This window comes from Gadus macrocephalus, chromosome 3, assembly GCF_031168955.1.
Source record: "Gadus macrocephalus chromosome 3, ASM3116895v1".
Classification (NCBI taxonomy): domain Eukaryota; kingdom Metazoa; phylum Chordata; class Actinopteri; order Gadiformes; family Gadidae; genus Gadus; species Gadus macrocephalus.
The window spans coordinates 22,811,036-22,837,848 of NC_082384.1; the positions used below are offsets into that span (position 1 = coordinate 22,811,036).

At 45.4% G+C, this 26,813-nt stretch overlaps 1 protein-coding gene across 4 annotated transcripts; it reads right to left on the minus strand.

The window, feature by feature from the left end:
* Nucleotides 1-404: 404 nt before the first annotated feature.
* lcorl (ligand dependent nuclear receptor corepressor-like) lies at nt 405-18,335 on the minus strand. Of its 4 annotated transcripts, XM_060048044.1 has the most exons (9): nt 17,881-18,334; nt 16,781-16,846; nt 16,568-16,656; nt 13,700-13,826; nt 13,147-13,374; nt 12,901-12,976; nt 5,480-7,312; nt 2,166-5,350; nt 405-2,045 (listed from the first exon to the last, which is right to left on the minus strand). In XM_060048044.1, exons 1-9 carry the CDS (start codon nt 17,978-17,980, stop codon nt 2,038-2,040), a joined length of 5,712 nt encoding a protein of 1,903 aa, XP_059904027.1. In that variant the 5' UTR covers nt 17,981-18,334; the 3' UTR covers nt 405-2,037. The 4 variants fall into 4 exon arrangements, with proteins under 4 accessions (XP_059904027.1, XP_059904026.1, XP_059904025.1 ...); XM_060048043.1 differs by having other exon boundaries at nt 2,209-7,312; nt 17,881-18,335; XM_060048042.1 differs by having other exon boundaries at nt 2,166-7,312.
* Between the last annotated feature and the right edge of the window lie 8,478 nt (nt 18,336-26,813).

The window sequence follows — 26,813 nt, forward strand, 5'->3', positions numbered from 1 at the left end:
CTATATCATGGATGTTAAGTTATCTTGATGTTTGTCGGATGTGGATTTGGACATCAGGCGATGCTTGATGCAGGGAATATGTACCGATGTATTCCATCGCGGTACACTTATTACAAAAATGGCTGATTCACGCATTTGCTAGAGAATGAGTTCAGAGCTGACTGCGCCTGCTTATGTATGGACTATATTGATTTTAGACCCCTCCTGCCTCATTTCTGACCAACCAGGCCACCTCACCCTCATTGCTTCGGGACTCCAAACCACACCCTCTTCTGCTTGTCTTTACAACTCCAGTCTTACCTAAAGCAGCATTAACCGTGAACTAGACTATTCAGCTACACCCTAATTGTGTTTTTAACCCATCTCTAGCTGGAGTTTCCACAAAAGTCATTTCAAACAGCGGGCATATTTGAAAAGAAACTTTATTCTATCGACAAGATAATTCCTTGTTACATCTATAAGAGAAAGTATAAAAACATTTGAGAACATATACAACAGTTAAGCACCAGGGGTTTTGACGGGCTAAGTTTCCATAGTCACAAGACTGACCACCCACAATTAACAATGGCAACGAGCAACACACACAGACACACATTTTGACCTATGGAGATCTCTTGGCACCTGACCCAGTCTAAACAAAAGGCAGGAAAACATTTTCATCCCAAGATTAATTGGAGGTAATTAACAAAATCCTTTGCAATTCTTTCCACTAACTTGGGTGGGGAAATAGTGTTGCGATAAATCGCGATGCACGGCTCTTTACGGCAGACGTCCATCTGCAATCTCAGAACTTGTGATCACAGTTAATAACATCCATGTGTCTGTTAGCAGTGAGGTTATTACAAGAATATTGATTATTTGGGATTTTTATTGCACCTAGGATTCTTACAGTAAGAGTGGATAAGGATGTGCAAAATAGGATTGGTTGGATCTAGTGGGATCTACGGGAGTGATAATCTCAACAGATGCAATAGTGCAACAGGTAGGCTTTAAGTAATAAGTTAACTGATGCTTTAAGATGGCAATAAACAGCAATGAGAATACATTCTACCACATGGACTGGTTTGTACCTCTATGTATTTCACAGGGAGAATGGGGGTAAAACAGGGTTCCATGTTAATGGCGGCTGAGATCTGCAAATCTGTAAAAGGATAATACAAAAAATTGAAATGATTGTAGTGGAAGAAAAACAAAATTTGGTCTTAAGACTGCTCATTGATGTTTTGTTCAAGAAATAAATAGCAGACAATATCTACAGTGAAGTACTTATTGACTGCTGCTCACGCCGGCCACCACCCATGCAATCAGGCATTAGGTTTTTTAGTAAATTGGCTGACGTGAAGCAAAACAAAACTAATCAAAATATAGAAGAGCATCTTTCTTGGGAGAACGTCATGGGAGAACATTTTTATCAAAACGTATGACTTCTGTGACGTTAATAACTATAATAATTAAGGGCCAACATGTGCACTTTCTGGGGAACATTCAATAATGGCACAATATGTACATGTTTTTATCCATCTTCATGGCGCTAGTTGGGACAAAAGCAGCTAATGTCAATAGCTGGTTATCGGTTTAAAGGTTAAGAATTGAAAGAATTGAAAATTCAAGAAGAAAATACATTCTAGCACTAGCAGAAAGTTATGCTTGGTGGCCTGGTGCTGCCTTAATGCGGTCAAGCGCTTTCCTTCATTTAACAACCCCATCTCAACTGGATCCGTGGATCTGATTCAAACCGCTCTTCAACTTGTTCATTTAACGTGCTACACATCTTCAGAAACGAGACCGAGTTGAAATCAAAAATAAAATATAGTTTTTTGTACATACAAAGCGGCGGAAATAATAAGAGCTGAGGGAGAAAGAAATTTCTCCCCCTAAAAATAGTGCAACCTCATGTTTTTAAGTTAGACTGCTACATAAATGCTGAGGGTAAGACGACAGGAGTGAGCTGGCCGGTCTCTGTGGTTTGGCCGAATGTCCAAAAGGCACCAGGATTCACCACCGCCTCTCCCACGAAGGAAAGGCTTCGAGCTTCAGTTAATTTTCTGTCAAGAGAGAAAGGAACAAAGCATATATCACGATAACTGATGAGAAACACAGAATTAGTCAGGAAAATTAGCTCACTGCAGAAGCAATGCTACCAAAAAAAAGTCTAGGATAATTACCTAGAACAAAGTCAGACCATCTCGGTCCAGACAGACCCCTCACCCGTGATTGTCTTAACATCTTCACAGATGGCGGCTGTGGTGCTCCAGTGGATACAATCACAGGAGCGTTCTGTTCCTCTTTCTGGCCAATTTGCACTTCGGCTTGTTCCTGTGGAGACTTTGATACAGAACTAGAAGACTCGTCAGAGTTGCTCCCGGCTTTCAATTTTGCCTTCCTATCAGTTTTCACAGCTTCATTCTCCCTTGCCAGACCACCCTCGCTGCCTGCAAAGCGATAGGCAGAAGGGGACCAATCATCCAGTGTCACTTTGCAGGAGTCCAATTCTTCCTCTGCAGTGGACTCGCTGACTGGCGAGTTGATCTTCTTCAGAAAAACCCGGCATTCCTTTAGTTTCTCAGGGCTCCAGGCTTTCGAGCTGAGACTGTCCTCTTTTGGTAAAGGGTCGGCTGACCCTTTCTCCGAGCCGTCCAAAGCCTGGTGAGCAGGTGACAATCTAGATAATGCTTTATCTCTTTGTTTCTGTGCAGTTACTGATGGCCACCAGTCTTTTCTCTGCCTTTTGGGCAACCCGTTCCTTTGAAGGCATGTTAGGAACCTGGCCTTTGCCCTCAATAGAGTGGTTGCATACTTGCTAACGGTTCTGCTCAGCCGCCCCGGCGCAAACCTAGAAGTGAAAAGTTGACGTTTGATGTTTCCTGCTGATAAAGTTTTGTTTCCATTCCTCAGCCTTTCCAGAGCCAGCCGGTGCGCAAGTGGACTCTTTGGCACAGTTTTAGCAAACTTTTTTATATGTTTGCGAAGTCGCTCTGCCTGTGGACTAGGGCAGACACCTTCATTGTTGTTAGTAGAACGGGGATAATGCATGAATTCATATGGATTTCGGGAACTTGCCTTTTTGACAATGGCCAGAGGTTTGGTCTCTGTGGTTTGCATGAACCAGGAGCCGAGCTGCTGCATGCTACATGAACTTGGTTTGTCGGGAGGACAGTCAAAAAGCGCTCGCACCACAGAGGAACATCGGGACCTCTTGCTGGGTGGTCCTGATCTAGGTTTTAAGGAACATTTCTGCTGGTTGTCAATATCCGACACCCAGGTGTCTGAGACTAGTTGTATCCGTCTGGCAAATTCCTGGTTCAAATCCTTTTTCTCTGCCGATGCTGCCCACCACTTCATTGTCTCTTGAGGAGGGAAAATTGAGTCTACTGATACTGCTGCGACCTGGCTCAAGTCCTGACGGATTGGATTTTTCTCCCGTCCCAGAGACTGTCTTTTATCTTTTAGGTTTTCTAAACAGTCCTGAGCCTTTTCTAGTTTCCTTTGGTTGATGGCCTTGTTCAACAGAAGCTTTCTGGAACTGCGTATTAGAGCTGTGCTATGGCTGTAGGACCTGGAGGATGAGGTGGCCACAGAGTGCAGCAAGTAGATTGAAGGTTTCCTTACCCTCACTGAATGACGTACGGCTACAGGCCGGTCTAGCCGCTTTGCTTTACCTTCATCTTTTGTCACACCCTTCCCCTCTTTGTGCCTGCATTCATTCCTTGAAGGACAGTCACTGTTCCACGTCTCTTTGATATAATTGAACTCTGGTAAGAGTGTTTTTCTTCTTTGAAGTGTTTCTTGAGACCGCTTAACATCCTTGTCCATTTGTATTTTGCGCTGCCTCGGGGATACTGTGGTAACCGTAACGGAGATCCCAGATATCTTAACTTTTGCAGGTCTTCCAGGTTTTCTAATTGAGATGGCACCTTGAAGCTTCTGACATTTGATGTTACTACTTGCAGGAGGGGCGGACTCGTCATTCACAGGTCTTACCAAGTTCAGTTCTTTTAGACATTCTGGGGAGGCTGCTTTGACAACATCAGAATGTTCTTGTGTGCCATGCAGTAAATTGCGAAAATCAATGTTCCGTTCCACTGATTGTGCGGTCTCACAGAGCTCTTGTTGTCCTTGGCCCTCAGAGACCACCCTTTTGTTTCTTCTGGATCGCCCATAAACTACCGTTATTTTCAGGTTCTTGTTTTCTTTCTCCATGTTGGCACCTTCAATAGCTTTAACAACGTCTGCATTTCCTTCCTGTATAGGACCCGTAGTGGTCTGTTTCCGCGGACGACCAATGGGCCTTTTGGCCTTTTGTTCCAGTCGTGGACCAAGCTTTTTTGGTCGCCCAGGACGCCTCTTTGGCGTTGGGGTTATTTCATGAGAACTCCCCAGATCTGCTGGGGATCTCTGGTTTTCTGTTCTTGCTACACGCTTCAATGGAGTGAGTTCTCCTGATCTTCTGGAACCTTTAGGGGATACAGACACCACCTTTGTCGGTGAAGAAGCAGATCTGAGTGTTGGGGAGCCTGATAATGGAGGGGTTGAGGGAGATTTGAGGGGAGTTGAGACCTTTTTAGGAGATGGGGAGGCTGATTTTGGAGAGGAGGTAGCACTCTTTAGAGGGGCGGAGTTTGAACCAATCTGGAAGATAGCACGCTCTGTACCGTTGCTCGTTTCAGGTGTTCCTGCCCATGACGACTGCTCACAGGGGTCAAAGTTGTGCACTACTTGTCCACCGGAACTTGAGGCTGCGGACTTCAAGCAATATTTAACCCCTTCCTCATTTATAACCGGAGAAACATACATGATCTTAATTGGGCTACTAAACTCAAAGGGGAGTTCAGACGGATTAGGAGGAATGTCAACATCGGAAAAGCTTGGACTGGACTTGGGGGTGGGTGTTCTACAAACAGTTACAGACTCTAGAGCGTGTGGTTTCGTTGAAGACGAACGTAACCTACCATAAGGTCTGGCTGCACTGTCTCTCACGTCCGTTTTATTTTTTGAACTGTACTTGGAAGGACTCAGCCTTGTGGAACGCAAAGAAACTGAAAATCCCTGACTTTGATCTGCATTAGAGGAACCCGTTAGTACTTTGGGCGTCAGGTCGTCCTCTGCTCCAGTGGGTTTAGTCGAGTGCGCTGCTTGACTTGGGGTTTTTCCTGAGTCAAGCAGGGGGTCCATAAGATCTAGGTTCTGTGAGTCGATGCTAGTAGTAGATTGCCCCACACTGTCCACTAAGGTTCTTGGATTGAAGATGTTCTCAGAGAAACAAGCAACAAAGTACATCTTCCTCGGCTCTGTGACGTAGGAAGAGAAGCGCTGGGGAGGTACTATGTTCCTCTTGGATCTTGTAGCGTCCCTGGATTTGCTTGACTGAAAAGGGGCAATTGTCTTTCGTCGACCTCCAAGCCCTCTGCTGCGAGTCAGCCTTTTATCCGATTCCTCTATGCTTTCTTCATTTTCTAAATGGTTGCCCACTATGGTATGCCTTTCGGCACAGCTCTGGTAATTTCCTTCGGAAACCACTCTGCAGGGCTTCATCTGCAGTTTACAGGGGGGTTTCAGGGTTTGTTGGAAACTTGCCTTCTCCTCGATGGCAGGCACATTTTGTCCCACTTCAATGGTCTCAATTTCCTCTTTGACTATGATCGTTTGTATATCTTCTTTCACCTCAAATCCGTCTTCCTCAGCTTTGATTGTGTTCACTTCCACCCTTCTCTGTTCAAACACTGGACTCTCTAATCCATCATTCCTAGTGTAGTCAGTGACTTTATCCTTGGTCTTTCCTGTCATTCTCCCCATTTCTTTACTGCTGTCTCCAAAATTCCCGCTCTCCACACTTAATTTGCCACTGATCTGGACCATTTCATTTTCCTGGATTCCAGATTCCCTTGTAGCCTCCTTCACAGGCGCGGTGTCGGATGAACTAGATACTGGGGAGCTAGAATTACTGCCATCTTTTAATTTTCTTTTGGCTTGTGGCACTTTTCTCCTGCAACAGGATGGGTCGAGCATGGCAAGCTCCCGTTTTATTTTTAAACTGTGTCGTCGGCTGGACGCAAGGTTGGCTGGCAATGTCAAAGACGCAAGGACCTCCTGCCTTCGACGGGCCCGGGTATTTGGGGGCTTGGCCTCTTTGTTATCATGCTGATGAAATAGCTCACTCAGGTTATAGTCACTGTCGCTACCGGTGTGGAGCACCGTGGTGATTATTTCACTAAGATGGGCATCGGCGTGAAACGGGATGCTCTGAGGGGATGGGGAACTGGGAGCCTCTTCTTTCTCAATACCGTGTTCCGGAGAGGAACTCAACTGTGGGGGGTCTTTATCCTGAGGTCTGATTGTCTCCAGTTTTTCTGTGAAACGATCAACAACGTCCCGAAGCAAACTCCTGTTTGAATTCTTCTGTGTCTGACCACCTGCAGCTACACCATTCAACTCGGCTGCATCTTCAATGTCTGAAGGTGCTTCCTGCAGCCTTGCATCTAGATGTTGGTTGTCCACGAGTGGAAGGTGCTCATCGTGAGAGTAAAGAGGCAGAAGGGGAGGTTTTTCCTCTGCTATGCTGGTGAGGTCTGGTGGGATTGGAGAAAGTGGAGGAGGGGAGGGGCTGTGTTCTCTCTTCAGCACAGGACAAGGGGGATCCACGTCTTCACCCTCTTTTTCCATAGTCTGCCTAGTTTGAGCTAAGCAGGTGTGGCTTGAATGGCAGAGACATGAGACGGGGCAGTGACTGTTACAGCAAATGGAAGAGGCAGGGCATACCTGAGAGGAGGGGCATAGACTGGGGGACGATGAGGAGGAACAATGATTCTTTGTCTGGTGTCCGGTGAGGTGCTGGCAGGAGGTGCAGAGGAGATTCTCATGGCAGGAAACAGGGTAGGAGCTCTCTATACAACAACACGGGCCCTGAGAAGCCTTACTTTCACTTAGCGGACAGCAACGGAGGGTACAACTAAACTTAGATTCAGCTGGACTGTACAAGGTCTTACTGCAACCTTGATGAGCACAGTCAACAAGAGGGTAGTGTGGGGCGCCACTGAGACTTTTAGAGTTACTTAATGGAAAGCAACACGGTGGCAGATTATTCTGTGAGGTCAACGAGTGGTGGCAGCATTTAGATGCATCCTGACCGGCCAGCCTGGGATTTGGTAGGGACAGCAGTTGTTCCTGGCGTGCCAGCATCAAGATTTGGCTGATCAAAGAACGGTGAGCCGGGCAGAGTGAGTTGAGAACCTTCTCCAATGCCGAGTTCTCATTGACCTGGCCGCCTTCAGTCATCAGCTTCTCTGGACCACCCAGTTCTTCTTTTAACGGCAAGCTAGAAGAAACAAATACAAAGAGCAAGGTTAAACAGGGTCTCACATTAGATTTTAAAAATGGATTGAATGCAAGTTAAACCAAGAGCTTCTCTTCTCTCTTAAATAGAACAATGAAAATAAGGCAAGTAACATGTGCACTTTCTTTGTAATGTCATTATGCTGCTCTGCTTCTTTTTAACCTAATGGGATTTTTAGGAAACCAAATTCAAAAGGGAGGACAAGAGATTAAACACTTAACATAAAAACCGGACTATATCACAATATCAGAATTATTTTATTGGATGAGTTGCTGTAGGCAAAAGACAAAATTCTGCAGCAAAGCTGAAGAGAACGATTGTTAGAACGCTCAAAAACATAAGGACTCAAAAGCACTGCACCTGACAAACATCAATGAAACCTTAAAATTGTTACATCTGGTCCTTAAATCAGTCCTGCAAGCAATGCCTTTAAAAAAAAAAAGTTAACTATCTCATTAACATATTTAGTATTAGTAGTGTTAAAGTACTTTAGATTGGATTGAAAGCATTATTTTCCTCAGAATATCATCTTTAATGATTGTATTAGGGATTTATATCATGATATTTGAACCCTCCGAGTTTGGTTTGACCAACTTGAATATGTACTCAAAAGTAATCTCACAAATGTAAGCACCAATTGACACCAAATGAGGGAAAGATCAAGAAAGAATAAATTAGAATGGCAAAAGTGTTAACTCTTTCATGCAATTTCATCAATATACATTTCACTTTGCATCAAAGTGCCTCATTTCAAATCAGGAACCACAACAATAAATCTAGTAAAATCACAGTTCTTAATCACAATCAATAAATAAGTATGCAGCAACATCAACACAAAACAATTTCACAATAATTTAAAAACAATTCTTACAAATCATAAGTGCAATAAGTGGTTTATGCATAAATAGCCAATTTCCCTTCATTCATTCCTTCAAATCATCAGTAGTTCAGTCCATGAATAAGTTGTTTTCCAGAGAAAATTCAAGCCTGGAGTGTCATAAGTATATACTGCAATAAAATCAAAGCGGACAACATATAATCAAAGTTATTTTTCTCCAGTCGACAGTAATAGAACTGGCCTACTGTCATAAATAGATCTCCATTCTGAGAGAAGAGACAACCTCCTGAATTTCCAGCAGTCTTGGTGCAGGCACCGGTGTACTGTTATGGCATAGACATTCAGTATTGTTTTTAGTTACCAGTCTTTTGAGCTAGCTTAAATGCCACTGAATTTCAAAGTCAGGGTTTTTTTTTGGCCAACTGACTTCTGTCTATAGATTACAAATAAACAGATGCATAACTGACAAAAAAATAAGATCTCAAGCAACATTTTCCAAGTCGTTTTAAAATTGGCCAAAAGTAAGGGCTCAAATCCATCAATAAGGAAAACGCCAAATACCATTTCTGTGATGGTACATGTTTCTATTGGTTCACTTGTTCCCTCCTTCCATAAGCCTTGCCTATACCATGAACACTATATAGTACCCTATTTACCCATAGAGCAAGGCAGGGAATTGAGATTTGGACACTAAATTATGTGAGGTGTATTGGTTGGATAAACAAGCACACGTGTGAGATGTCACCTTTGACAGCTCAATTGTATAAAGAAGCTGTAAATGCCAACCACATCTCATTGAATGCATCAGATGCAGAGGAAACCCGTAATTCAACATGAGACATAGTACTGTGCATAAGTGCATAATTTTTGCACTTATTTTACGGTGAATTATGGCTTTTAACAAGTGGTACACTTTGTAACTTTCAACGGCACTATAAAATGATGCCCCAAAAAAGCCCCAAATGGTGCACTATATAGGGAACAAGTAAACCAATTTGAGCATGGCCTAGGTCCACTTTGTATAAGAATGACCAATGTCATTCTGGCTAGCCAACCACACTTTGATCAGTCCAACAACAGAAGAATATCGCTTTTCATCTATATTTTTTAACTACTACAGGTAGTAGTTAGTTTTGTGTGGGCTACAGACTGGCATTTGCAGAACAGCTGCTTGTCATTGAAATGAGGGCAAAACTTGCGCAGCACTTCTTCAATCTAATGCGTGGCATGCTCCTGCTAAAAATAAAGATAATTTATGCTATTTTGCATTCGCCAGTCGCTTATTCTTACAAACTCCCGTCATGAAGCGTCTCAACTGTAAAACTTTTTTTGGAGTTGAATGCAGCAAATCCAGTTCCAAATCAAACAATCAATGAGGATGGTGGAACCACCATTAATCCTTGAGAGAAAGCTCACCAAGTGTCCATTGAGCAGAACAGTTCATTCCTTAGCATACTCTATATATAATATATTTATACGAGACAATATGAAGGCCTAACTATGAAACACATTGGAATATAGGCAAGCAAAATAGAATAGCTTAGAGAGGTATATGTGGCATTGAGGTCAGAGCAAGACAGGCAGGCTGACACTGCAGCAAGATAAAGTTAAAGCAGCTTTGTGTGAATACCCCTGAACTGCTGCTTTGATAGTAGCACAGCGGATGGAGTGACTCCACAATGAGAAAAATACACTAAGGATTTGCGCTTACAAGGTATCCCATTAGTCTTCCAATTAAGACATGAAATTCAGGCCGCTCCACCTTCACTAATCTCCCCGGCTTCACAGCCTTGCAAAATCCTTCAGTCAAATGGTCCTGGCCTCCTTGCTTACATTGCATGTGGTCAGATAACCCCATTAGGGTAATGGGGTTAGGGTAAAGGGGTGGGGTTCTGTACGAGTGTGTGAGGCCCTTGATTCGGAAAAAGGTCTCCATGGTAAAGTATACAGCAGCAGTCATGTATGAGGTCGAAAATAATATAGAGCTACGGTCGCAGATCTACAGAAGTTTCATCTATGAAAAAACGATAAAAAAAAAAGAAAAGAAAACATACAATAACATACCATTTGTGAGCTTATCGCACACTTCATACATGCGTCACGGTTGCATTCCAACTATACCAACATTTAGACAAGCGTTGACAAACACAGAACAAAACATGGACATGAAATGGCTTTCCAAAGCTAATCTCTTTAAAACAATTAATCTCTAAGGATGATGTAGTAACCACAACCGTTACTGGAAAACCGTAATCCCAGCCCTAATAATGGCTCTAAATCACTTCATTAGCTTAGGTGAGTTACCCAGAGTAAAACTGCACGTAACAATCATCAGTTCCCTAACAACAAGGAACCTTTAGACTTCAAAAAAACCTGAATAAGCTTACAGCCAGAGAATATGAAGGTTATGCTTCTTCTGAGCTAGAGAGGTTTCCACATCTTGGTGACTCAGTCGTGATTCAGGAGACACCGTTGGAATGAAAAAGATGTGACGTCAGCATCTCTGTCTGACGAGAGCAACCTGGACCCGGGAAATCCTTATTCTTCTAACAAAATACCTGTACTTTTAACGTCCCTGTAGATTTTTCAGTTAAAATCATTTGAGCCCCTGCTCAAGAGTGAGAAAGGTTGCTCAAAAGAATGGCCGTCATCACAACAGACAATGTTAAAAGGTTAAAAGACCTGAATAGCAATCTTTTCTTCTATAAAAAGGCAAGTGCTGTGTTATGCATTTCCAGAAAACCTTTATCCTGTATGAGGTGAAGGAGGTGTTCACTTGTGGCGACCATCCAGAAGTTGTTTAGTGGTCTAGAACCTTTTTGTGGCAGCAGCTGAGGCGCTAGTCCCTGAGACGGCGATCCTGGCGTTGGCGCCAGAGCCAGAAGAGTTTGAGTTGAACAGACAAGGGATGGGGGACTTCTTCTTCGGGGGATTCTTCAGAGTGCCAGAGCGCTCCTTGACTTTGTACTCCAGTGTGCTGTGCGGAACTCCGTACACTCCCTGGGCCTTCGACACGCTCATGCGACCGCCCATCACCATGGTGATGGCCTCCTCCAAGAGATCGTGGTCGTACTGGCGGTAGCGCCCGCGCTTCTTCCTCGGCTGCTTGTCCTTGTCGCGGCGGTCCCCGCATTCCTCCGAGTCATCCAGCGAAGACCTCCGTAGGTCCAGGCGGAGGGGCGAGTGACTGGCCGCGCCCGTGAAAGTGTCCTGCGTGTAAGGAGGTCTGAGTTTGAAGAGTGCTCTAGCAGCGGTGCCAGGGTTGACGGCATTGGTAGTGCTCGCGGCAAATGAGGTGCTGTGGTGTTGTTGCTTCTCAGGCACGCCGGTGGAGTCTGCGGCGGCGGCGGCTGACCGGGTGTCGGAAGTGGAGCGGACCTGAGGGATTCGCAGGGAGGCGGGGGCTTCCAGGCTGGGGGTGGGGCTCGCGGGGGGCTGAAGGGTGTCCCTGAGCTGAGGGAAGCAGAGCGAGAGCGTCTTCTGTAGGCCACTGCAGAAGGCAGCGGGGAGGTGATAGTCGCTGTGCTCCTCCGCTTCCCCCTCGTTTTCCGCCTTCTCCGCCCAGGCCGCCACCTTCTGGAGCACCAGACAGGCCTCCCCGCCCAGAGTGGACGAGGTGAGGTTGTACGGCGTGAACGGATCGGCCTCCTCACTACTTTGCTGTGCGAGGCGGTGCAGCAGCTCCAGCCTCTCCTCCGCCCAGCCCTCCAGGCCCTGCCTCAGGGTGCGTTGGGGGATCCCATAAAGGAGGGCGGCCCGCTGCTCCTGGAGCCTCCCTGAGCGTACATCCTTTAAGGCCTTGGACAGCAGCCCCTCTGACAGCTCCCAGCTTCTGTCAACGTAGTCCTCCCTCTGCCTGCGCTGCCTCCTAGGGATGGGAGGACCAAACAGCAGGGTCAGGATGGTGGAGGAGATGGAGGGGGAGAGGGTTGTGTTTTTTTTTTTTTTTGGCAAAGGGAAGACAAGAAGGGCAGAGCGGAGGGGGTCCACTCCTTTATGCCTCGGGGGTTGGTAACATCACTGTGTCTCTTACGTTTCATGCCTGCAATTATTTTTCCTCACAAACACACACACACACACAGGCTGCCGAGTGTCTCTTGTATGCACACACATTGTATGTGGCAAAGCCTCTTCACGTCCAGGTGGGACAGTTTGTGAATGGCTGTGGTTACTTTGGCACAGGCGCGAAACCCCCTGTGGTTTTGTGATCTCCTTCAGTGACAGACCTACGTGCTCGAGGGTAGGGTAATTACACTCAACATAACTGGATCAGTCAAAACAAACAGAAAAAGAGGCAATATCACTGTCAAGTACACCATACGTGCCCCTTTGTACAACCCTTAGCTGCAGCCAAATACGGCGCTACCACTCAACAACGTACAAGAGGCACCATTAAAGATTTGGCAGGCAGACACATACCTTATGATAACACTTAAATTGACAGGGCGCAAACATTGCTATACAAGAAAAGGTATTGACGATAAAGCGTCCGAGACATATTTTCAAAATTATTCCTGAAAAGATTTCTTTTGGCGTTTGTAATATATGTGTAATAAGTGGCGTAGACTTGAGAGCAAAACGAAATGTCAAGCATAATTTCCTGCTATTTTTCCTTGTAAGCCGATTCAAAACACACACTTTTGTGAACCAGTTTCTGATTCTTCTTGAAGTTTGAAACAAATAAATAAAGGTTCTTGGTACCAGTAAAATAAACCAGTGAAACAGCACTCACCCTGAGGATTTGTTATCCGCTGTGACCGGCGCTGCTGAGCAGACAGAGGTTCTTTTAGACAGGTCCAGCACCGCATCTACAACCCAGGGAAACCATAGGTCACCACACCAGTGCATGAGCTCGGGTGCCTCTCAAATCAGGATTTCAGGAAGTTGTCATTGGTCACATGGTCTTACGCCACACTGGGATTCTGGGTGCATCGCATCTCTTTAACGGAGCATGAACAGAGCAAAAGTAGTTCTGTACCTGGCCCAGGTTCCCCGTCCTCCTCTTTCTCCCGGGGGACGGTGAGATCCAGGGGGGCATCCAGATCGCCGGGTGTGGGCTGAGGTGACAGGTTGTCAGTGGTGAGGCCATTCATCGTCATGTGGACGTGGCTCTTGGAGGCATATTCAATGGCAAACTTGTGGATCATCTTCTTCATCAGTTCCTGGGCCGCCAATGGGACGTTGGAATCATAGCCATGGGGCACATCTGGGGAACAGAAATTATCTTGAGTATAATGATAATGAAACTGGGTGTAGATCAGCTGTGTTGCATTTTGGATCAAGGATTTTTGCGTTAGTCTTGCAAGCAAAGCAACGTAAATGTTTGTTAAATCCGAATAATGTTTTTTAAAACGTTATCAGTTATTTCCTAATAGAGCAATATAATAGTGATATAATTAGTAGTCTATTGAGGTGGGCCGTCACCCCTAACACCATCACCCCTTACAGGTCAAAACAAAAGCAAATATTCCCAGAGCATAGGGCTGTTCCTTGATTGGGAACAGCCCTATGCCAGAGAATCTCCACCTCACCTTTCTTGTGGAACACAGCTTGGAGGAACTGCTGAGCTGATTGGCTGCTCTCCGAGAGGGTGGGGGCCTGACAGGGGGAGTAATCCGACGGGCTGTGGAGGGGGGAGGCGGCTGCGGGGGGAAGGTCCTGTAAGGGAAGAGTTCCTTAATGAGCCGTGTATTCCACCCGTTGAAATCCCTCAATCTAGCTTTAACCTTCGCGTCGTGTTCGTTTCTCCCGGGTCAAAATTTGACCGGACTGTTTTAACTGCCCTTACATTAATACAAAAACCATTGATCCCCAAATTTTATTTCACTCCCTTTTAACCTGTAAACAATGTCACAGACTACTGATTTACATGAATAACTACAGTGAATAGACACAGAAATTGAGAGTTGTATTCCAAAATTAACATTTATTGTAAAAAAAAAAAAAAGACAGAAACAGACCAAATCACAGAACATCAACATGAACACAGTGAGAGTGTGTGTGTGTATGTGTATGTGTATGTGTGTGTGTGTGTGTGTGTGTGTGTGAGACACAGGAGTGGCATTTTGCAACCAGGGCGCAGTGTGCCTTGCAAACGTAGGCAACACATTTGAAACATGCAAGACTTGTCTTATTGTCTCTAGTGGCACAGAGCTCACATCTCTTCCGTTTCTGCCGCTCTTTTAGGGGGAGAGCGGCCAGGGCAGTGCTCCAGAGTCACTAAAGCTTTCCCAAGCTCTGCCAGGAAGAGTCTCCTCTTGAAACATCAATCGCTGTCCCCACCACATATGCATTACATAGAGGCACATCGAGGATGTTGTGGAACACCGCCACAGGCCAACGAGCTGTCATTCGCTTGAAGGTGTATGTACCAGTAAGCTGCAATGAAAGAAACAATAAATAGATTGGAAACAACATTGAACCCGTCTTACACCAAATGCAATGTTTTACATGAATATAAATAAAATCAGATGCATGACAGATGAAAATCTACATTACCTTATCAAGGCAGTCAACGCCTCCTTTGTTCCTGTTGTAGTCCAGGATGATCTGGTGCTTCCTGTGCTCTGCTTTGCTGACAGCTGCGTCTTTGTGTAGAGTCTCATCAGGATGACATTCTTATCTTTCTTAGGCAAACATGACACAATACTGCGTGTGTAACTGAAAGCAAATTTGGATGAGTGCCTCTCCCTCTCTGGTCGACACCAGTGCAGGGGGAAGTTGAGGCTTGTTCTTCCTCACTGTCCCCACCATGGTGATCTTTCTTTTCAGCAGCTCCTGACCCAGCCCATGTGATGTGAAAAGGTTATCACATGTGATGCTATGCCCCTTGAGACCGGCTGTCATGTCCAACGCAACACGCATGCCTTGGTTTTTTTCTGGCCTTCCAGTAACAGGTTTCCCTGTGTAAACCTGCATATTCCTGGCATCACATGCTGCCCAAATCTTGATCCCATACTTGCCTGGCTTGCTTCGGGATGTACCGCTTGAATGGACAGCGACCTCTGAAAGGGACCAGGCGCTCGTCCCCTGCCACCTCAGGGCCTGGGTTGTACATCAGCGGTCGGCGCTCCAACCACTCGTCCCAAACGTTCCTGATGGCAGCCAGTTTGTCGTCTCGCCAGCGGAAAGGTCGTGTAGATGTCATCAAATCGGATAACTCTTGAGAGGACATGAAACTGCTGCAGGGACATAGTTGACCGGAATTTAGGCCTCCCCGACTCTGCATCCCACAGACTTTTTGTAGTCTCATTGTTGGACCGATGTACTCCTGCTAGAATCAACAGACCCATGTAGGCTTTGAGGTCTACCCGGTCCAATGCCTTCCATGTGTCCGCAAACACACGCCCCCCTTCCAGGTTTGTCATCGCCAGTATAATTTCCACAATGGACTTTGGTAAAAAAGAGTTGGAAGCTGGACTTGATGTCATCCACACGAGATGTTGCATACCGTGTTGGCCCTGGCGTCATCCTAATTATATTTTCCCCTCTTGCTCTGCCTCCTCTGTCCTGGGGGGATGAATACCAGAGCAAGTTGCCATCCTTGGACTGGAATGTCACCTCAGGTGCCCCCTCCCCAGGTGCCTCTTCCTGAGGGGCCTCTTCCTCGCCGTTGACTGTTTGGTCTCATGATGGTCTGGATCAAAATCAGGATCGTTGTCTTCTATTTCTGAGACATCCTCTTCTATTTCTGGTTCAACTTCAATCCCCTCTTCATCAGTTTGAAAAAAAAAGTTCAAGAGCATCTCTGACAGAAAATCGTCTGATCAGGCGCCGACTCATTGTGTTCAGAGTAAAATAAGAGCAATGCACAAGCAAGCTATATATAGGGGATCTGAGAAGATATCATACATTTTGTATCGAAAGTGTGGTTCACGTGGGGGGATGGGCACATAAGCCCGGGAAAGAGCCGGGTTCCCATAACAAACACCTAATTGGTAAATTTGAAATGTGGAACAGGGTTTATACGTTTAGACTGGAAGGTGTGGTTAACTTAGGGGGATAGGCACATAAGCACGGGAAAGAGAGGACACCTAATTGTTCAGTCTGAAAGGGGTTCACGTGTGTGTGCGTGCGTGTATGTGCGCATGTAGGTGTGTGTGTGCGTGAAAGTGTGTGTGTTTGTGTGCACGTGTAGGTGTTTGTGTGCGTGTAGGTGTGTGTGTGTGTGTGCACGTGTGGTGGTGATAGATTTGTTGTTGTGTACTATCTGATGGATGAACACAATCTAGGGTCTGTATATGTTCAAATGCCTAGTGTGGAGGATATCACAAGCCCTCGAGACAAATAAATGTAAAACACAATATCTTTGATTGATCGAAATGGTAATCGGTCAGATTTGACCCGAACATGACAGGAAGTTTAAGACAAATTGTAAAGTAAGATGCCATTCTTCTTACACTGAGCTGATCCAGGGGGAGGGTGCAGAACGAACAGTGAGAGCAGCTGGCTTCCACTGACCAGTCATCCGACTCTTTGGGTTCACAGTCTGAGGGACACATTCGACCAAGCACAAATATGTTGGGTACATGGACTCAGATCCTTGCAACGTTTCTCCACACGCAGGCGTACACACACAAACACTAAATTAATTAATATTAATATACACCCACCATCAAATATGTTGAGGTCTCTAAGCAGCATGGGGCCATAGATTCCCTCCAGGATGCTTTCAACCCCTGGAGGAAAAAATAAAATAAATTACACGGTTAATCTTTCTGTAGATCATTACAGAGAAAAGGACAATCCAATAAAAACAATAAAACACTAAATCTCAGCTCGAGGGCCATGATTATTACCCATGTGTGCTTATAACAGCATATAGTTTAGAAGGGCATATTCGTTAGCGGGTATACAGACAAATAATTTAAGTAATAAACACACATAATCCATCCGAAAATTACTTTTTGATTGAGCACTAGCGTGAAACGTTTCATGTTTCCCCTATAAACTATACATTTGACCAGCCGACTCACTGGAGCGGACCCAGGGATTTGCAATTCGTCAGGTAAAAGATAAGATAACTGACATTAACGTCAGGTGTATTGTGAAACCGTACCGCATAATTGACACTTAGAATTGAATATATCCCGATAAGTCCAACAGTGCCCACTACACCCAAAGAGATAATATAACAAGCCAAGCTGTAACAGGATCAACGTGACAACCGTCGACGTTGAAACTTAAAATCGGATAAAACGACTTGACATCCAACACAAGCCCCATTAACGTCTCCATCCCCTCCCCCAGATCATGCAGCGTTACTGAGCCATCACCCATGGCATTAATAACCGGTAGTATGGGAATGTAGTACACTGCAAATGCATAGAGACACGAACCAAGAAACATGAAAAATCATCCCATTTTGCCATAATGGTTACTGTATAAAAGGGTGGAGGAAATGCAGCACGTCTTGGTGGATGACTGGGGTTGGACAAAGAAAACGGGCCATAACAAGACAGCTAGCCAGTCAGTTAGCACATATTAGCCTGCCAGTTTAGCGGTCTCAAACAGGAGACCCGCGCTCGAGCGCTCACAGCCTACCAACCCGATGCTACAAACAGGAGCTAGCCCAAGCTTCCCACTTAACAGCTAGCTCCCCAGCTAGCGATGGCTAGTGCCATCTGTCGATGCGTTATTAAACAAACACTCTTGAGTTGGGGAATATCTTTTTATTTAATTGTACATTCAACCATGCAAAAACGCCACTTACCAACGCAGTGGATCAGTTTATGCCGCCAAGAATCAAGTTCCCGCCTGAACCCTTTCCTTTCTGCCGTGCATTTTGAGCTACGGCACTGTGCAGCCGCCATTCTGTCCGTCCGCCTTCCCCCCTGCTTCCTCTGTTGTCTTGGAGTTCAACGTCACCAAGCGGGTTGGGAACTCTGGTTGGGATCCTGCTGCGGCAGGGCTCAGAGCCTCTTCTTCTTCTCCTATTTTTTTTCATATAGAGGTAGTCGAGCACGCCATAAGGAGCATTGCTGCAACCCACAGGTCTGGAGGTCCGTTCTTTGGATTTTTTTTAATTTTTTATTTAAACAAATCACACCATGTTAAACACTCCTGTGGTGTGTTGGGATTGTAAAGTTAACGCCTTGAAGCTCTGATTCTTCGACAGCAGGACCCAGCAGAATGCGCAGTGAGAGAGTGGTCTCACCAATGTCTTCCAAGAAGAATACACCCCCCCCCCCCCTTCTCCTTATATCTCTTGCAGTGCAGTAGTACATGTGGCATAATTTCAAGGATCGCTCACCCGTCACATAAATGTGATGGGTGAGCGAACCTCATTCTTTGTTCAGCGCATCTCCAATAATAATGTGCAGTTAATGCATTGCCCACCAACGGCCAAATCGCCCTCTACCAGGGTACTTAACTGATACTGAGAGACGAACTGAATTGGCTTCACATTATTTGAACCACCCACGTACGATACAGTAAATAAGAGTTAAATATTTATTAACCATAACAACGTGTGCCAACAACGTTGTTAAAACAACTACGGCCATTCCATTTTTGTGGCATTTTGAATAACAAAATAAATATTTTATAATTAGAAGAAATGTCATCTTCTATAAATATAATGTGTTCTAATATAGCTATAATAAGCTGCCGGCCCTCGTTAGGCAGGACCTCAATTGAAATAAACCCTTTACTTGGACTTTATAAAACCTTTACTGTTTTTATTTGTATCCCTTTGACAATTGCCAATAAATAATTTAAATTAATCAATCTACCATCGGACGCTGGCGGAAAGGTCCGACAAGGAACCGACAAGCATGTGGATCTCTGGCTACGGTAGCTCCCAGCATTACCACATGGGGGCAGCAGAGTGTCATATATAGGGTATTGTCGTATGTTCCATAGGCCCGTATAATTACATAGATGGGAGAGCATTGATTGAGATACCACCACATGGTCATAGGGGATACCACTTCAATGGAGAGGCTTCAGTGCAAATAATGAAGCCTCTCAATGTGCAAAATATGTTGCTTTAGGAGTTTGATATTTCCATATTAAATTCCCAGAGGTACAGGCCGGCCGCCATCAGAATAGACAGTCTGCAATGTTATCAAATGGAGAATGGAGGATAAAAGAAATATACCTAAGTGCAAGAGCAGGAAAGTGGGAGGGAGATGGATGGAGTAGGATAATACAAAGGAGCCTATGGGGTTAGAGTGAAGCGATGAAGTTGAAGGTTGAGCTTGAAAGAGGCGTTAAGTGTCAGCCGCCCAGCTGGGATTCGTTGTCACGGTGACTTAGAGCATGGTCACACTGGAGCCGGTGATGAAAGACACGGGCCTTGAGGAACGGCATTTTGGGTCAGAGCATGACCAATAACCTACAGTCCACTCTGCCCCCAGGAGGGAGGTGTTTATTTGCATGGTTAACATGGTGGTGCGTGTATTGCGTTAGGGTTAGTGTGTGTGTATGTAAGTGGATCAGTGTGTGTAAGTGTGTGGATCGGTGTGTGCAAGTGTGTGGGCGTGTGTGTGTGTGTGTGTGTGTGTGTGTGTGTGTGTGTGTGTGTGTGTGTGTGTGTGTGTGTGTGTGTGTGTGTGTGTGTGTGTGTGTGTGTGTGTGTGTGTGTGCGTGCATGTTCATGTGTGTGTTTGTATGTGTGTGCATTCAGGTGCATGTGTTTGTGTGTGCGTGTGCAGAACATGGAGTAGCAACTGTAGACCACGTATGTATCACAGTCCATCGTGGATCTCCTGTGAGATCAGGTGAGTGTGGCTATGCTGTAGGAAGTGAACAGTCCATGTGTTACTGCTGCTGCTGTGGAAGCCTTGAGCAACTCTCAGCCCCTCCGGAGCCAGTGGAGCACCTCACGGTAGCGCCATTCAGCCCTGTGTGTAGCCTAGAATGTGTGTACGTGTGTGTATGTGTGAGTGTGTGTGTGTGTGTGTGTGTGTGTGTGTGTGTGTGTGTGTGTGTGTGTGTGTGTGTGTGTGTGTGTGTGTGTGTGTGTTTTGTCGTTTTTACCTATGACATTTATATTGGCATGCAAATTTGGATATTGGTGAGAACGTTTGTGTGTTGCATGCGTATGCAATATAAAGGTGCACCTGAATTGGCTCACTTGATTTCTCTCTCCATTTGAACTGCTTCATTTATAGTACAAAACATTGCATAGTAATATTACAAATAGTACAAACGTGACAGCCTCAAATTGACCAAAACATGGTGAGCAGTAGCAACAGGGCTGGGGAGGTCTCGAGAAACATCCCTTCCGCTGAGAGAGGCAGCGTAAGTTAAGGACCCCGGCATCCATTTCTGTTTATTGAATTCTCTCTCCTCTTCCCTTCAACCGGGGATCCTCCGGATTCTTCTGCTGGCTCCCTAAAGAGGGCACTGTGGATTTAGCCGACGGTGAAATCCTCCGACTAAAATAAATCCACAGGTGCAGTCGGTCCAGCTTGGGGTTTTAACGTGATTAAACCAGCTCAGTGTACACTATAAAAGGAACACCTTGCATGCTTGATAGAAACAGGATTTAGCCGGCATTACTAGGGTTTATTGTCCGCACTAACTACCAATTAAAATGAACGCACTGAACGCGGCTTTATCCGCCTTCCTGCCAGTGTGCCCTTGCACTGGCTTTGACGTTATTATACATTTCTTGTTTCTTTGCTGTTTTCGCCTGGTTTTAAACTCAAGGAATTTGCTATATGGTAATTGCAAAGGTGTGTGTGGGTGTGTGTCTGTTCATTGGTGCGGGTGCATGAGTATGCGTGTGTGTGCATGAGTACGTGTCTGTGTGTGTGTGTGTGTGTGTGTGTGTGTGTGTGTGTGTGTGTGTGTGTGTGTGTGTGTGTGTGTGTGTGTGTGTGTGTGTGTGTGTGTGTGTGTGTGTGTGTGTGTGTGTGTGTGTGTGGGTGCACACGTGCACACATGAGTGGTCTGGGTAGAGTGACCTTTCTTATTATTGCACCCACTATGTGGCTCTGGGCTTTATTCCTTCTCTATTCTAATTCCTTGCTAATGTTTATGGGGCCTGTGGTGTGTTCAGGGCTGTGGGCACCTGGTTCAGTTAGATAGGAGCGAGAGGGCAAAAAACAACGTCTTTCCTTTTCCGTGCCTAAAAGCCCGGGCATCCTGCCCGAGACCTGTTAGTAATTTTTAAGGTGGTGATTCGTGACGCTTGATTGATGTAGTATGCCGTTTGTGCTAATACCGGGTTCCAAAGTGTTTAATCATTTGTTCATTGAATGAATCAAATTGAGTCCTTTATTGGGGTAAAACCACAGTCGCTGCAGATCGGGGGAGCCCTGGGTCTCGTTGTGTACTTGGCATCCACCCCCCTTATAATCTCTGACATGGACCAGGCGTCCGCCACACTTTAAGAGTGATCTCTCAAGTGGAATTTCCAAAGATCACTTCTTTAAATCGCTCCACAGCTTTGGCTTTGTTTTTATGAAAACACACGGAGGGAAGAGGAATTTGAATGCAAGGAAAATAAATGTGGAAATGATTACCAAGGTGTTTTTACCCTGTGTTATGTGTGATCGCGTGTGATCGTGAGTGTGTGCGTGCATGTGTTTATGTGTGTGTGTGTGTGTGTGTGTGTGTGTGTGTGTGTGTGTGTGTGTGTGTGTGCGTGTGCGTGTGCGTGTGCGTGTGTGTGTGTGTGTGCGTGCGTGCGGTGGAGTCTAGGGTATACGTGCTATGATTGGACCAAGGCCACTCTGATTACCACAGAGAAGCACTTTCCCCTCCCTACAGAACCTGCCTCGAACCACTAGCTCTGCTTCCCATGTCCAAACATAAAGCCACATTCACCGTTGTGCAAGCAAATGCAATCTCCTAAGAAAACCTGATGTCCAACGAGAGATGGTGGTAGCTGGATGAAATATCAAACCTGTATTTATTTGAGTACCTATTCAGTAGCCTTATCTTTCCTAGCAGTGCATTCCTTTATGCAAGCTGTGTCTGACAGACGTAAATCTGCGGTGCAGTGTTCCGCAATAGAGTATTACCGGTCAGAATTAGTGGTACAGTGCTGTGGTGCTGTGTTGCACTTATTCAGCGCTTTGCTAGCCCTTACCGCCAGTTGATGCACTCCACTTAATAGCTCACCTTCAGCCATTCACCCACAGACACAACGGGGGGGTGATCACACCCGAGCAACAATTAGCTCCTTGCGACGAGTTAGAGGCTGCGGCATTTGCTCAAGGTCGCCTCTGTGCCTTTATCAGGTCGTTTTATCAGGATTAAACTAGCCAACTCCAACCAGTTGGAGCATGTCAAGATCAAAGCCATGCTGTAATCGAGAAGATATATGGGAAATTATAGAAAAGTAATAAAAGGCTGTTACCCATACGGTTAATATTGGTCAGGGTACAATGGACAATGAAGATTATTAGGATTATTACCCTAACCCTATAGAGCCATGCATTGTGTGTGTGTGTGCATAGAAGGGTGTCTGTGTGCATGTGCTTGTGTGTGTGTTTGCATATGTGTTTGTGCGTGCGTGAGTTTTCTGTGTGCGTGTGGGTATGTGTGTGTGCGCTCGGAAGTGCTGCACCACTGTGCAGGGAGACAAAATGCAGATGTGAAGGAAAGTCTTTCATAGGTTTGATTCTGTCCAGCTGGGTTCGACCGACCCGCCCCTCTGTGTCCCAGCGTACCCTCTGTCACTCAACCCTCACCCCTGTGGACCACCCCACGGTGCCAGATCTAGGAGTGGGCCGGGTCACATTTTTGCTCTGCCAAATAGTGAACCTTGAAAACAGTTAGTTTCCAGCTTTGTTTGCAAAGCGCAGTTTGTTCATGGTTTGGTTATTAACTTTAAAGGAGCCGCTATATTACGGTTCAAATTCCATTGATCTGTTCTTCCATTCTTATTTATCAGTTCACTGGTTTGAGTTCCAGTTCAAGTACCAGTAGCTGGGTTTATGTTTGATTAGCAGAACTTTTGCACGGCATCCTCAGCCCCCCGAAAATAATATGTAAATATTAATGATACCAACAGTGTAAGTGTAAAAAGCAACGCGGAAATATTAATTGAATATATATACCCCTTAGCGAGGGAATACAGCTGGATAGACATCTAGAGAGGGTTTGCCCCTGGGGCTTCGAGGAGGCTAGCAGCATCAGCAGAGTAGGACAAGGAGGACAGGAGAGGGGAGGCAGAGATTACCCTGGAAGATACGTTATCTTTCACTTTTGTTTAACGTTAAATTGCTTTGGCAATGTCCTCGTCTTTTGAATTGAATGGGCCAATAACGACCACACAGCGACGAACATGACTTCGGTTGGCCAGACTTCAGTTATCCACATAACCGCTAGAAAGGCAAAGTTCTAACCCACTCCAAATATGAAGCCCACCAAGGTGAGGGGCAATGGACATGAGTTCTGTTGACATCCTTGAGCAAGGTACCCTTGATCCCTAAGGAGGGCCTCAGCAGAGTAGGACAAGGATCATCATCATCATGTCACATATCTAAACCAGCAGGCTTAATAGTTACATGATAGCTATTCCTTGTGTTTGAGTGGCATCGTGTGTCTTTATATTTGCGTGGCAACATCTATAGGTAAAATGGAGATTGATAGGTGGCCATCTCAATGTTACCAAGGCAACCCGAGGGTCCGCCCCTGCATGTCGTTTTACCTATTCCCCGCTCCGTGCTAATGAGTTCACCTGTTGCGGTTCGTGCGCAGTGACTGTCTGCTCCTGCTCGTGCTGGGCTTTGTTTAGTTTCGCAAAGTTTCCCCAACCGTTTAGCCATCTAATGTCTCCAAGGTACGGTAATCTTGATGTTCTTTTAGAAATTGAAACCACAGCGTGGTTGGAATTTTCCGGTTAACTCTTATGAGTGACTGTGAATGTGGTCTTCTGTTGTTCAGTGAAACCGGAAGGCAGCGTCCGCTTTTCGAAGTTAAACGGACCACTCTGCCTTGAACCGCAGTGAGTAGAACATTTATTTTTCTAGTAGGCTTACTTGATATGTACTTCTGGGTGTAATTGGATGTTATTACGAGCTGATTTGAGATGTTTAGAGTCTGATGCGTTGCCAAAATCATGTTTTAATCAAACCTGTTTTATTCATTTTTCTGTCTTTTTTTTTAAGGAGTTTTGTTTTTGTATTTTATTTAACATATTTTAATCTGTTAGTCTTCTATTCATGAGGAATCTAAAATCGTATAGGTCCTAGAATATTGGCTTATTGATTTGCAAGCCTGCTAGCATGCAAATTATTGCAGTGAAATAAATCTGTTTACTATTTTAACATCACTCAGTTGGACTCTGCCATGATTAGCAGGGCTCTTTAAACTAAGCAAGTCGGTCGGATTGGTGCCAAAGATTGGGAAAGGAACGCATGGGCAATTCAAATTAGGTGAACATGAAGCAACTTTGCCACCGTGGTCAGTGGTTCATAAGAGCTCAAACTATTCTGCTTGTTGCACATTGCCTTTCACAGGTCAAGAAGAAGAAACTCTGATTATGTGAGCATCAGAATTTAGCTATGAAAAAGAAAGCAACTAGAACACAACCTTAGTCTGTCACCAGAGGACCATGGACCAATTCAATGTTCCCCTCCATACATCCTAAGGCCGTAGCAACAGTTTATCTAACTACCCAGCTGGAGGAGAGCAGAATCCCTTCTTCCAGGGTAGCCTGGCTAACGCCAGACCTCATCGTAATCTACATTGAGATGAGGTCTGGGAACCACGCATTCATTTTCTCGTATTTGAGGCGCGGTTCACGATTGCCCGGTGCCGTTTATTGGGCGCTACGAATGTCTATCATATGAGTCTGTACGTAGCTCATAGCCAATCGTATCAATTATACCAGATGACGTATGCAGAGAGACAGAAATTTGATGATGAAGAAGACGATGGGTGTGTCGCATTGACGTCGTCATCGTCTTGCCGTCCCGCCCCGTTCTGTGATTGGTTCCCTATCTCAGGTGAAATTTGGATACATGGAATCCAGGCTGCCTAGCAGCGCGAAATGAAATCGTGTGCAAGGCAGCATGGGTGTACCCAGGCTACTTCCAGGGTGGTACAGACGATAACCCAGGTTCCACCCCCAGGTTCTCAGACAAAATGCAATGACATGCATCTGAATTCACTGAGTCCCTTTGGATAGGAGGGTCTGCTAAACAACTCAATGTTGTATCATTTTGAATAATGGGAATTTTCCATGTCATCCCTTTTTGTGAGACGTGGTTGAAATGCTGTGTTCATTCTGGGCTAGACGCATCTGAGCTGTATCACACCTGTACGTCTGAACAGCTGAGGCCCTACAGGTCATGTTGTGTAAATTTAATATAGTTGTAATAACCTATTGATTACCTGACAAGACATTGAAATAGTATTTAGTGAACAATTTGTATTTTTGGCAACATTTCAGAGTGACCAACAAAGAGCGCATCATCCCAGCTTAAGCCATCGCTGGGCTGTGGATTCATCTCGTCCACACTCACAGAACTTGACTGAACTTGACTGTCTGCACATGCTGCACATTAGGATCCCTCCTAATGTGTTCCATCAAGGTTTCCTTGCTGCCCATAGTGGGAGTGTTCCGTTCCTTCAAGGAGTTAGGGATCAGTGTGAGGGAAAGAGTGAGGGTGAGACGGTTGCAGCATTGGGCTGGTTTCACGATGTTATGCTTTCATTGTTTTAGAAATCGATTTAGAACAAAACTACCCCAAACTGTTTCAATGTGCAAACGCCTTTTAAAGTGTATACTTATATATAATATGAAATCCTACCTGGTTGTGTGGCTTTTTCAGCATGTTGTGCGGTCTACCTGACCCTAACCTTCCCTCTACTTTGACCCTAACCCCCCACGCTCTACTTTGACCCTATCCCCCCCTCTAACCTGACCCTATCCCCCCCCAACTCTACCCTGACCCCCCCCCCCCCACACACACACTCCCACTTAACCTCCTCCCCCACTTTGTTTACATTTCTCAATTTATTTCCATGAGTCGTTTCTTTGAAGGGATTAAGATCTACGTGGAGTAAAGAATATATGATTCAATTAATATGAAACTGACTCATTATATCCAATGAGGAATTGAACTCGTTTTATGTCTGACTGGATGATCGTAGGATGTAGGATGATCATTAAGTCTGCACGCAAGAATGAACTCGACCTTTAAAGACAAAGCTGCATCGCAATCAGAAACTGTCACCCGCGGGCGCACACACACACACACGCACGCACGCACACACACACACACACACACACACACACACACACACACACACACACACACACACACACACACACACACACACACACAGACACACACAGACACACACCTTTTGAAGGAGGGTTTGAGTAGGCCGGGGGTCATCTGGACGAAGGCGTACCGGGCCAGACTTGGCCCCCCAGGAGGGATGGAGAAAGGGAGGTGTGTGTGTGTGTGGAGTTGGATGAACTTAAAACATGTGCAAGGTCAAGTTGTCCTTCATACGGCACATTATGGAGAGGGAAGCCAGAGCCCAGCAGGGCGCGAGCGGCTGCAGTCATCCTGCACAGACGTGACATCTGTTTCCCTTTACTTGACCTGGATGTCTCTCTGTCTGCCGTTGTATGTTTCTGATCGTCTGGCCAGTTGCTTGATGGCTTGCCTTATTGTCTCTTTGTCTGAATGTCTGTCTCACCCCCTCTCTCTCGATCGCTTTTTCTCA

Coding starts and splice junctions, on each gene's coding strand:
- lcorl (XM_060048042.1), bottom strand. CDS start 17,980: ATGGCGGCTGCACAGTGCCGTAGCTCAAAATGCACGGCAGAAAGGAAA. Junction 16,847..17,880: donor TAAACTGATCCACTGCGTTG/GTAAGTGGCGTT, acceptor TTTTTCCTCCAG/GGGTTGAAAGCATCCTGGAG. Junction 13,375..13,699: donor AGCTGTGTTCCACAAGAAAG/GTGAGGTGGAGA, acceptor TCTGTTCCCCAG/ATGTGCCCCATGGCTATGAT.